General features: G+C 56.7%; 2 protein-coding genes and 1 pseudogene across 4 annotated transcripts; 1 reads left to right on the top strand and 2 right to left on the bottom strand.

Annotated features, from left to right (window-relative positions):
* Positions 1-11,865, top strand: part of LOC109025815 (fatty acyl-CoA reductase 2-like) — a 306,120-nt pseudogene that overhangs the window by 141,063 nt on the left and 153,192 nt on the right.
* Positions 161-8,698, bottom strand: LOC101147293 (mitotic-spindle organizing protein 2A). Of its 3 annotated transcripts, XM_019021943.4 has the most exons (4): positions 8,373-8,575; positions 8,038-8,186; positions 6,879-7,058; positions 161-405 (listed from the first exon to the last, which is right to left on the bottom strand). In XM_019021943.4, the coding sequence occupies exons 1-4, from the start codon at positions 8,540-8,542 to the stop codon at positions 248-250; spliced, it is 657 nt and encodes a 218-aa protein (XP_018877488.3). In that variant the 5' UTR covers positions 8,543-8,575; the 3' UTR covers positions 161-247. The 3 variants fall into 3 exon arrangements, with proteins under 3 accessions (XP_018877488.3, XP_018877491.3, XP_018877492.3); XM_019021946.4 differs by lacking the exon at positions 6,879-7,058 and having other exon boundaries at positions 8,373-8,564; XM_019021947.4 differs by lacking the exons at positions 6,879-7,058; positions 8,038-8,186 and having other exon boundaries at positions 8,373-8,698.
* LOC134756636 (uncharacterized) lies at positions 8,764-9,740 on the bottom strand. The gene is made up of 2 exons (XM_063694753.1): positions 9,179-9,740; positions 8,764-8,907 (listed from the first exon to the last, which is right to left on the bottom strand). Exons 1-2 carry the CDS (start codon positions 9,707-9,709, stop codon positions 8,764-8,766), a joined length of 675 nt encoding a protein of 224 aa, XP_063550823.1. The 5' UTR covers positions 9,710-9,740.

Genomic DNA, 11,865 nt, shown 5'->3' with positions numbered 1-11,865 from the left:
TTTCCTCAGAACCCAAATCAGGTTCAGGAAGTTGACCCATGGTGAAGGGACCTGGTTAGTTCACTGTGGCACAACCAGGACCGGCACAGAAACTTCATTCTAAGTGTGCCTTAATATAAAAAAAAACAAAAACGGTAGAGAGCATCTGACCTGGACCCTCTGCATCTCAGAAAGGTTTATTATCAACTGAAGGAGGTAACATGTAGCCTTTGCTGGGGACAAAGATGTGACAAGTCTCTGCCCCATCCTAGGTGCTGCCCTGTGTAGGGCTCTTCCCAGGCCCGCCCCCCTTGGGCAGCCTGGTAGCGCTGGGCTGGCGTGGCATCCTCTGGCTGGATCCCTCGTGGTTGCTGCGTTCCGCCAGGGCCAATGCTCCCCCGAGGGCAGCGCTGCCTTTGTTTCTCCCTAAGGAGACACAAAGCACAATGGTTAGGAATGGACGCGCCCCATAAATGTAGCACCTGCTGTACTCGTGCTCCTTGGGCAACATTTGTGTCTACACATTTCCATCAAAGTCGCTTCAGCTAGAGGCCCTGCATCAGCCCCAAGTCCTGAGACTCAGAACCACTAAAGACAGGTCATGCCCCAGAAGCCCTTGGCAGTGTGCAGGGGACCCTTTAGGATGTGTCCTAGGAGCGAAGCCACGCAAGGAGCACACTGCCAAGGGAACATTTTGAAAGGACACATGCCACGGGCCCATTTAGGGAAAGGTAGGTGTGGTGGTCCACACCTAGCCTGGTCAGCAAACCTAGTCTGCCCTGATGGTGCCATCAGCGGCAGCAGCAGCAGGGACGCGCTGTCTCATCCTCAAGGTGTGTTCACGCTGGACTGCACATCTGAGCTGCCCCAGATGGTGACAGGCAGGAAGTACTGCAGTCACCAAGTCCTGAAATTGGGTTTCTGATTTTGATTTTGGAAGCTCTTTCATTGTTTCCTACCTACCCGAGTGTTCTGCAGTGGTCAAGCCTCTCGCTTTTGGGTTTAGCTGCCAGATTCCATGACAGGGTTCCTGCCACAGTCTGAATGCTTGAAACTTTCCTTCTGAACACCAGAGGCTCTCTCGGATGAAGACCACTGGTTCAGTTTCTTTGATTTGTAATTTGCTTACTTTACTCTTTAAGATAGCCAAGAAAAATCTGCAACCACACTTGGGCCAGAGCTTTATTTTAATGTGATGGATTTCCCTGGGCTCAGGGTGTTGACAGCATCAGCAAGACTGAGAGCACCCTCCAAGGTACAAACATGCCTGGGTAGCAGGCTTGCCCGTGGGGTCACAGCCCCCCATGTGGAGTGCCTTGGCCAGGGCTCTCCCCTGCTCTGGCCTGGCGGGGTCTGGCCCGTGGGCTCTAAACAGGGCATGTGTCCCATGCCTGACTCAGTGTTGGGTCCCCCATTTCATCCCCCCAGCGTTTCCTTTGTCCTGACTGAGGAAGTGCCTTGACCACTCTGACCTAATCAGCTACATGTTCCCCCTGCAGGCTCAAACCCTGGCTGGGGCTTGCATGTTCCCAGACACTGATACACGTTTAGGTTGTTGCCTTGAACACTGAAAGATCTGACATGTTAAGCACGTGGAAACTGGTCCCACCCCAGCCAAATTCCTTGCACCCTCATAGAAACTCCACACCCCACCCCCTCAGTGCGGTGTGCCTAGGCACAACCTCTTTCCTGGCTGTCCCTCGTGAGGGCACGCTGCAGCCCCCTCTGTATGTAAGCTCCCTAACAAATGCTTTGGACTGACCACCCTGGCATTAACTGTTTCTTCCTTTGGAATCCCAACTGGCTCTCATCTTGGAAAGGTTTGGGGCAGTCCCTTGCGGGAACTCCCCTGCCATCACTTTTAGGGTGACTCCAGACAAGGGTTCAGCCAACAGAACACCCAGCCTCAATCCTGGTCCTTCCCTGGCCTCTTATCAAGTGTAGTCAAATACCCTGCAAAGGGAAACTGGTTTCCTGGAGAAAAGATGCAACCAGGTGTCTAGGGATCCATTAGGTCATTTGTTTCACCATCTGTCACCCTGAACAAGCAGAGACTCCTGTGTCTGAGATGCCGTGGACCCCCGCTCTTCCAGAGGTACCTCCAGCTCCCTTTCTATGCTAATACCAAAAAATTCTCCCCATACCCTGCAGGGATAGGACGGCCCTCCTTATGAGTTTCCGGGGAGTTCTTCCTCAGAGAATGAGATCTTTGCTCATTCTTGCCTGGTGGTGGTGAGGGTTACAGCGGTGTCATGCTGGGAACTCTGTCAGCTTGTCACACTTGACTCAACAAAGATGGAGTCAGGGTTGCCCTGAGCCAAGGAGGAGCGCAGTCAGGAACACGTGGTGGGTGACGATTGGCCACCTCAGCCCAGCAGTGACTAGTGAAAAAGGCACAAAGCAGACAATAGCCACCACGCATCTCTTGTGGTACAAACTGCCATAATTCTAGTCCCCACTGACTGGTCAAGGGGCAAGGATTCTGTCTTCCATGAGCAGACGGGACCCGCCACCCTGCAGCAGCTCCCACACTGGGCCAGCATCCTCCTCTGAGGCCACAGTCCCTCCGCAGGCCAGGCCAGACAGAGTCAGATCTTCTGTAGCCGCAGCCTCATCTGCGTGCTTAGGTGCCCATGCGCTCTCAGCTCCCCACAGCACGCGGCATGGCAGGCCGCAGACCTAGGCCTGACTCAGAGTCGGCTTCCCTTCAGCTTGCCGCCATCTGAGCTTCCTCTCCTCCCCTCAGTAGTGACCCAGTCCCTTCTGGAAACAAGGATGAGAGCGAAGCAGAAAAGAGCAAATAATGCTTTTTTTTTTTTAAGAGTGGTGGGGGAGGGGGGTTTACAGACTGAGTCTTGCTCGGTCACCTGGGCTAGAGCACAGTGATGCAATCACAGTTCATTGCTGCCCGGAACCCATGGCCTCGAGGGATCTTCCTGCCTCAGCCTCGATGTAGCTGGGACTACAAGCATGGGGCCCCACCTGGCTAATAATGCTTATCATTAAATCTGACAGGGTTGACAAACCCTGGAAATGTGAAACCAACATAACCGTAAGCCATAACTGATATTAAGAAAATCCTGGAAATCTTCAGGAATTGCGTGCTCTCGGAGCTAGTGGGGAGCCCTGTTCAGGCCTCCTCACTTTATGAAGGATGAGAAGGCCCAGAATAGAATGGCCTGCAGTGCCTTGCAGTGGGGAAACCAGCTTTGCTTAGCCCTGCTCCCTCGGGAGGGGCTACTGAGTCAGACGGGCTAGACAGTGGGATTGAACCAAGTGTGGCTGCAGGTTGGGGTGTGAGGGCAGGGTGACTGATGCCCCTACGCCTGGTCCCTGGAGGGCCCTCCTAAACGCCAAAAATAGTCAATGACCACTGAATGTTAAAAACAGCCTGGCTCAGCAGGGGTCAGTGGCTCATGCCTGTAATTCCAGTGCTTTGGGAGGCCAAGGCGGGAGGATCCTTTGAGGTCAGAAGCTAGAGACCAGCTGGGACAACATAGTGAGACCTCCATCTCCACAAAAAATTTAAAAATTAGCCAGGTGTGGTAGTGTGCACCTGTAGTCCCAGCTACTCAAGAGGAGGTGGGAGGATTGCCTGAGCCCACGAGGTTGAGGCTGCAGTGAGCTATGAGTGTGCCACTGCACTCCAGCCTGGGTGACAGAGCAAGACTGTCTCAAAAATAAATAAATAAATAAAAAGTAAAAGAAAATGCACAATTAGCTCAAATACTTTAATTAATCTAAAATATCCAACGTATTATTTCAATATGCAGTCAGTACATAAGTTATTTATAAGATGTTGCATTCACCTTTGTTCTTTTTCTTGTTTCTTTGTAGAAATGGGTGGGGTCTTGCTATGTTGCCCAGGCTGGTCTCAAACTCCGAGCTTCAAGTGATGCTCCTGCCTCAGCCTCCGAAAATGCTGGGATTACAGGTGTGAACCAATGCCCAGCCTCATTCACTTTGGGGTTTTTTGTTTATTTTTGAGACAGGGTCTCACTCACTCACCCAGGCTGGAGTGCAGTGGTGCAGTCACAGCTCACTGCAACCTCAACCTCCCAGGCTCAAGCAATCCTCCAACCTCAGCCTCACAAGTAGTTGGAACTACAGATGTGTGCCACCATGCCCTGCTAATTTTTGTATGTTTTGTAGAGATTGGGTCTCCCTGTGTTGCCCTGGCTAGTCCTGAACTGCTGAGCTCAAGAGATCCAGCAGCCTCGGCCTCCCAAGGTGTGGTGGGTTTTTTGCATTCCCTTTTGTACCGGTCCTTTGGCATCCGCTGTGCATAACACACGCAGTGCAATGACCACGCCAGCCATGTGTGGCTCGAAGTTCCTGTATCAGGCAGCACAGCTCAGGTGAGACTCACGGCTTCCACACTCCAAACGTATGCTCTGGACAACTTTTAAAACGTATAGTTTCCCTAAACTTAAATAGAACGCTTGACTGAATTTATTTTTCCCTCAATGACTCCAGACTCTCACCAAGACAAGCATCGACCCTCTGTGCTTCTGGGGTTTTCTATTTCCCCTTCCCTGTGGGTATGAGTGAATCTGGTGGTGGTTGTCCCCACAGGCCATCTGGATGGCTGGGGGACAGGCATCCAGAGGACCCAGGGTGCCTGCTGCAGCTCACAGAGGCAAGCTCGAGAGGGCCTGGCCCATAGCCTGGAGAACTCAACACCCGAGTCCTGTGGGAAACCTATGGCCTCCATGCCCTGCCCCCCCCCGGATTACTCCAACAACCCCCCTGCCATATGGGGTGGCAGAATCCTCCACCCCAGATTCTGCCATTACCAGGGCAGCTGGAGCTCTGTGTGGTCACATGCTGTAATATGTGGGCCTCAGAGAGCTCTCAGCATTCCATCTGTGGCCTCTGCCTCTCACTCAGCAGCACAGGTCTGCCCCATTCCCCTCCACCTCCTCCTCAGGTTCCACTCTATCCCCATGGGGCCTCGGTGCCCTCATGTCGTGGCTTTCTGCCACCCAGCCTACAGGACCTGGGCTATGCTTCCAGGACACAGCCCTCGAGAAACAAATGACCCTGAGGGGCCCAGCACTCCAGGCCACTCCTGTCCTCGGGTAAATTCTCTTGGAGCCCCCATTCGCTCACACGGCACCCCCTAATCCTCCTGGCCCCTCTATGCCTGCATTTCCAGTGCCACAACCCCCACATACATCTTGACTGTGCCCCCCACCTGCCTCCTCCTGCCCTGGGCCTACCAGCACCTGGACAGCGCTCTGCCTCTCCCATGCCCTCCCACTGCCCCAGCTCACACCTGTGGGGCTCTGCCGACCCTTCCTGCTCCACCCTGTGTAACCCTTGCTGCTCTCTGGGCTCTGAAGCCTCCTCCCAACTCCATTGCTAGCGGTTTTTCTTTTCTTTTCTTTTCTTTTCTTTTTTTTTTTTGAGACAGGGTCTTGCTCTGTTGCCCAGGCTGGAGTCCAGTCACAAGCTCTTGGCTCACTGCAACATCCCCCTCAGGCTCAGGCAATCCTCCCACCTCAGCCTCCCAAGTAGCTGGGACTACAGATGGGCACCCCCACCACGCCCACCTGGCTAGTTTTTTTTTTTGAGACGGAGTCTCGCTCTGTCACCCAGGCTGGAGTGCAGTGGCGCAATCTTGGCTCACTGTAAGCTCCACCTCCCAGGTTCGCACCATTCTCCTGCCTCAGCCTCCCAAGTAGCTGGGACTAAAGGCATCTGCCACCATGCCTGGCTAATTTTTTTTGTACTTTTAGTAGAGATGGGGTTTCACCGTGTTAGCCAGGATGGTCTCGATCTCCTGACCTCGAGATCCGCCCGCCTCAGCCTCCCAAAGTGCTGGGATTACAGGCATGAGCCACCGCGCCGGGCCCTGCCTGGCTAGTTTTTGTATTTTTTGTAGAGATGGGGTCTTGCTATGTTGCCCAGGCTGATCTTGAACTCCTGAGCTCAAGGGATCCACCTGCCTTGACTTCCCAAAGTGCTGGGATTACAGGTGTGAGCCAGCACTCTGGTCTCACTGGTGGTTTTCTCACTGCCTCTCACTGGACTGAATGTGATCATCTCACTTCCCTGCCACGCCCTCTGCCCTGAGAGTTAGGCCTGGCACCCAGAGCCCTGAGTGAGTGCTGAGTGAGCAGCAACATCTGGAGTGACAAGGACTCTGTTCCTAGTTTCTCCCTCCTGCTGGACACTTGCCCCTCAATTGCTCATCTCAGCCTGCAGTCCATACACCCCTACTCCAGGCCTGTCCTTCAGGCCCTCTCCACCCTCTCTTGGGCCTGAGCTCTGGGTGGCAGTGAGGTGGCTGCTGTCAGGAGGCTCATGCAGGAGGCGCGACCAAAGATCCCTGGGCTCTCACAGGCCCCTGATCACACCTGGTGACACCTGGAAAGTGTCCCAACTCAGGAGTGAGGCGGGCAAGGGGGCTGAGTGCTGGAGTGTGGCCATGGGGACCAGCACATGGCATCTGTGTGGCACTGCCTGGGAGACTCTGGGAAGGTGGGAGTTTCTGTTTCAGCCTCCAGACTTCCTGTCCAGGTAGGGGACAACTTCTAAGAGGCCGAGGTGTTTGTCACGCCTGGGGCTGTGCTCTCCAGCAGAGCACACTGCACCCAGCCGGCTGTCTTCCCCTGGAGAGGGGCTCTTCACACTCACCACTAGTTCACCTCTGGGGTGTGGGGATGTTGGTCCTGTCCCCGGATGCCAGCCCGACTGTGGGGTCTAGAGACTGCCACACCATGTCTCTAATAAACCGAGTCAGAAATAGTGCCCTGTGGCTAAGCGGCAGGGCAGCGGTGGCCTGCATGATCCTGCCCTTGCAGCTCAAAGCTGCCTGGGCCTCTTGGGGCCATGCAGTTTCCATGAAAACAAGGAAGAGCACCAACCCCCAGAGATAAGCCAATAAACGCAACCTGCAAAAGGAGAGAACAGGCAGCAAGAGAGGCGGAGGGAACCCGGGGGGCCTGGAGAGAGAGGCGAGTGTGTGGCAGCTGGGCTGCGGAGCAGAACCGGAGAGGCCGCAGGCTGCGGGCTGGAGGAAAACGAGGGCCTTGCAGGGGGGCTACTGTTCCTGGCAGAGAGAAAGGAGGCCTCTGGAGGTCAGAGAGAGACACAAAGAGAGCAGACAGAGCGAAGGTCAGTGAAGAGGCCAGCACGCAGGTGCCCGGGCCCTCTTGGGTCAGTGGGCGTGGGTGCCCAGGCCCTGGCACTCCCCCCATGAAGGCAGCCTGCTTTCCATGCCTTCTCATGATGCCTGTGCGGGTCTCCTCGTGCTTCCAGGCAGGGAGCCAGCTCTGGGCCTCCTTCCATTGGCCTGGGAGGTTGTGCTGCATTTCAGAGAGAGCCATCAGGAGCAGAAGCAACATGCGGAGAGGATGGGCAGGGACGGAGGCTCCACCATGACACTCTCAGTCCCAGCATCTCCTCAGCCCAGTCACCACACTGGAGAGGGAGGAGGCCCTTCAGACCCCGCAGGCCTCTGCACCCTGGGAGTTCCGCGTCTGACTCTCTTCCTGCAATCATCAGAGGCAGGAACTGGGCCCAGGTGGGGTAAAGGCAGGAAGACATCTGCCTGCCCTGCTCCCTGGGCACTTCCCTGGATGCTGTATACCACAGGACAGAGATCGAGACTGTCTTTTGAAAAACATTTAGAGACAGGATCTCACCCTGTCACCCAGACTGGTCTCAAACTCATGGCCTCAAAGGATTCTCCCGCCGTGGGGTCCCAAAGATTATAGGCGTGAGCCACGGCGCCCAGCCCCAAACCGTCTTGATTCCCGACTTTGTAGGATGAAGGCCTGAGTGAAGAGGTGGGGAGGAGCTAAGCGGAGGAGCCCTACCCAGCCTGGACCACCCTGGGGTACGCACTCTGCGTCCACCTGACCTGGACGTGCCTCCTAAGGCTGGCAGCGAAGCCCAGGAGCAGAGCCCACGGATGGGCCCTGCAGGTGCTGGGGCTAGACCGACAGACAGGCCTGGCCACTCAGGGCCACGCCGCCGCTGTGCCGCGCCTGCTCCCTACCCGCCCGCCACCCCCGCCACTGGGGCAGGGACAGCGGGCCCAGCTCTGACCTCGGGTCTCGGGCACGCTCGACGTGGGCAGAGACACGGCCGCAGGGTCCTGGGGCTCGCTCGCTAGCCTCTGCCCGGCACACATGGACTTCAGCATCTGGAAGACGGCGAGGGGGGCCACGTTCAGCTTCAGCAGGTCCACCAGGATCCTAGCGGGGACAGACGCGGGGCCGGTGAGCCCTCTCCGCCCGGCGCGGCCACCTCCCTGAAGACCGGACAAGGACGGGGGCGGGGGCAGCGGGGGCTCCTCCCGACCAGCGGGCCGGGCGTACCCGGAGAGCAGAGGTCGGGGGTGTCTGGCGAGCGTGCATGCGGCCCCCACCCGCCCCGCTCACTTGAACACGTCGGGGTCGATACCGCCGCCCGCCGCCTGAGCCAGCTCGTACAGCTCCATCTCCTCGGTGCCGAGCACCTTCTTGCGCCGCAGCGCCAGCTTCTGCCGGGCCGCCTCCAGCCCCGGGGGCGCCGCCGACCCCGGCCCAGGCCCTACGCCCTGCGCCGCCATCCGCGGGGCCCGCCGAAAGGTGCGCCCTGCCCCGCCGCGCCCCCTAGCGGATGCGCCTACCGCCCTCTCCCTGCAGCGCCAGCGTCTGGCCTCCCGGGCTGCCCTGGCGGGAGCGGCGGGGAGCGGCGGGGAGCGGCGGGGAGCGGCGGGGACGGGGCCGCCTCCGCGGCGTCATTGGAGCCCAACAGTTAGTGGGCGCTCACGGTGTGCTGAGCGGCGCGCTAGGCGTCGGGAGTGGCACGGCGGACTGCAGGGGCCAGCTGATTGGCGGTCAGGGCGTCCCTGATAGACTTGCATTGGTCGTGCTCGCTTAGGTGGCAGCACCCAGCCCAGTGCCAGGCATACATTGGGCGCTCAGTCAATACCTGTTTCAAGAAAGCGTGCAATTTTCTGGTCCGCACCGGTGCACCACTAGGGGTCGCTCTTCGGGGGTCGGGGGGGTGGGGGGCACTAATCAACAACCCTGCTTACGCGCACGCGCATTCCTTGCTAGGGAGAAAGTGCGTGAGCCCTACCTTGGGGCGCCAGAGGCCGCCACAACGCAGGCGCATTCAGCTAAGGACCACTCCCTCCCCCCGCACTCCCGCCTCGCTATTTCCCCTCCCCGGCCGGCCGGCCTTCGCTTTGCGCATGTACCTTTTGAGGTAACGGCCCAAAGAGGTAGAAGCACTTTTCCCGCCAGGCCGCTGGGCGTGGCTCTGCGCGCACCTTGATGACGACGTTTTGGCGCGCTGGCGGAATGGCGGCTTCCACCTCTGAGGCGGGCGACGCTATGGGTCCCACAGGTGAGTGGCGCGGGACGCGCGCGTGAGACGGTCCGACGCCCTGGGGGCTTCCCCGAGCCCCTGCGGAGGCCATCTCCGTTCCTCCGCGAGCCCCAGGACTCGGGCGGCCCGGCGGCTCTGCCCAGGCCGGGCAGGCTGGGGAGTGGAGGGCCCCGGCTGAGTCTTTCTGCCACCCCTCTGGGCCATGCCTTTGTGCCACCTTCCCGCGCGGCTCCTCCACTCTGTTCTGGTCCGGTAGGTGTTCGTTGAAGGTTACCCGTCGTTGAAGGAATTGAGGGAAGGAGAGCTTTGTGTTGAAGTTGAGCCTTGGGCTCAACAGGCGGTGTGGGAGGAAGAGCCGGGTGTGGGTCCCAGCTCGACCCTTCCCCTGTGTGCTCCACATCTCCGAGCCTTGGTTTCGGAGGCTCCCGAAGCCCAGTTCGCAGGAGAGTTGGAAACAAGTGGGCGCGTGCTGTTAAGGGAGGTCTTGGCATGACAGAATTTGCTTGGAATGATTAGCGTTGCCCAAGGGCTGTCGCTGTCAGAAAAACAAAACAAAACGAAACAAAGAAAAACAAACGGGTCCGAAGCAGCTCCTGGAGAAAATAGGTGTTGGAGAGTCGCGACGAAGTGGACTCTAGGTGCATGGCACGCAGAGACCTGTGACGGGGGAGGGTGGCCATGGCAGGGTCAGAGAACAGGGGTGTGGGACACACCTCTTGGGAGTTCTCGGGTTTGAATTTCCTCTCTTGGAAAGTTCCTAGAAATTCCTCTGGGCCTCATTCTTTTAGTCGCTGCCCATGAAAGCTTTTACTGAGCAGAGATGCTCTCCCCTTCATCGTCTCTAGAGCTCCGCACTTACCCAACAGTCCACAGTTTAATGCTGCTTTGATCATGTTGCAGTAGTGCAGTGTTTTCTTGACCAAGTGCATTAGGACTGAGGCGTTTTTCTTTAACACTGCAATTGATAGCTAGATTAAGAATTGAGGCCGGGCGCGGTGGCTCACGCCTGTAATCCCAGCACTTTGGGAGGCCCAGGCGGGTGGATCACGAGGTCAGGAGTTCAAGACCAGCTTGGCCAAGATGGTGAAACCTCGTCTCTAGTAGAAAATACAAAAATTAGCCGGGCGTGGTAGCGGGCGCCTGTAATCCCAGCCACTTGGGAGGCTGAGGCAGAGAATTGCTTGCACCCGGGAGGCGGAGGTTGCAGTGAGCTGAGATGGCGCCACTGCACTCCAGCCTGTGCGACAGAGCGCAGAGCGAGACTCCGTCTCAAAAAAAAAAAAAAAAAAAAAAAAGGAAAAGAGAAAGCTGGCCGGGCGCGGTGGCTCACGCCTGTAATCCCAGCACTTTGGGAGGCTGAGGCGGGCGGATCACGAGGTCAGGATATCTAGACCATCCTGGCTAACATGTGAAACCCACTCTACTAAAAATACAAAAGACAATTAGCCGGGCGTGGTGGCCGGCGCCTGTAGTCCCAGCTACTCGGGAGGCTGAGGCAGGAGAATGGCGTGAACCCAAGCGGAGCTTGCAGTGAGCCAAGATAGCGCCACTGGACTCCAGCCTGGGCGACAGAGTGAGACTCCGTCTCAAAAAAAAAAAAAAAAAAAAATTGAAAAAACTTGGGAGATGTTCCTATTGCCAAGTGGCAGAGAGGCAGAGATTCCTGTCTCCTCTCACTCTACAACTGCCTACATGGCCTCTTTACACCCAGCCTCTCTTCCTCCACAGACTGCCAGGTGGCACCCCAGTGCCGTTACTTGTGCAGTGGGCAGAGCTGGGCCAGGAAAACTGTAACTAGGCCACCAGTGGGACTTGGCAGACTTCCTGTCTGTGAAGTCTAGGTCTGAGCATTTTTTATTTTTGACCTGGGTGAGCTGAGAGGTAGGAATCTGGAAAGCTGATCTTAGTTTTCTTTCCTTTTTTTCTTTTTTTTTTTCTTCCATTTTTTGAGACAGTTTCCCTCTCTCACCCCGGCTAGAGTGCAATGGTGTGATCTTGGCTCACTATAACCTCCGCCTCCTGGGCTCAAGCATTTCTCATGCCTCAGCCTCCCGAGTCGCTGGGACTACAGGTGCCCGCCACCACACCCAGCTAATTTTTGTATTTTTAGTAGAGATGGGGTTTTGCCTTGTTGGCTACACTGGTCTCGAACTCCTGGCCTCAAGTGATCTGCCCACCGTGGCCTCCCAAAGTGCTGGGATTACAGGTATGAGCCATGGTGCCTGGCCTTTGATCCTAGTTTTCTCATGGCTTATTCAAAGGCTCACTTGGCAGAGCTTGCTCTTCCCCTCCGTTCATTGCATAGTGCACGGGTAATATGGAGGGGATTTGCCCCTGTCTCAGTTTTGTGAGGCGGTCTTTGTATTGGAATCTTGGTTCTGCCACTTACTAGCTGGGTGGGGGTAAGTGAGTTATCCTATTTCTGCCTCTCCTTCATCATCTGTACTGACTTGCAGTCATAGTACATCTGTACCCATTGGGTTGTTGTGAGGTTGGTTTTTCTATTCTTGTATGACAAACTTAGCAGCTTAAACCAGCACCCATTTATTATCTCAT

Source organism: Gorilla gorilla, chromosome 11 (genome assembly GCF_029281585.2).
Source record: "Gorilla gorilla gorilla isolate KB3781 chromosome 11, NHGRI_mGorGor1-v2.1_pri, whole genome shotgun sequence".
NCBI classification, from domain to species: Eukaryota; Metazoa; Chordata; class Mammalia; order Primates; family Hominidae; genus Gorilla; species Gorilla gorilla.
Note: the sequence above shows the minus strand (reverse complement) of the source record. Positions and strands in the feature narration are given on the sequence as shown.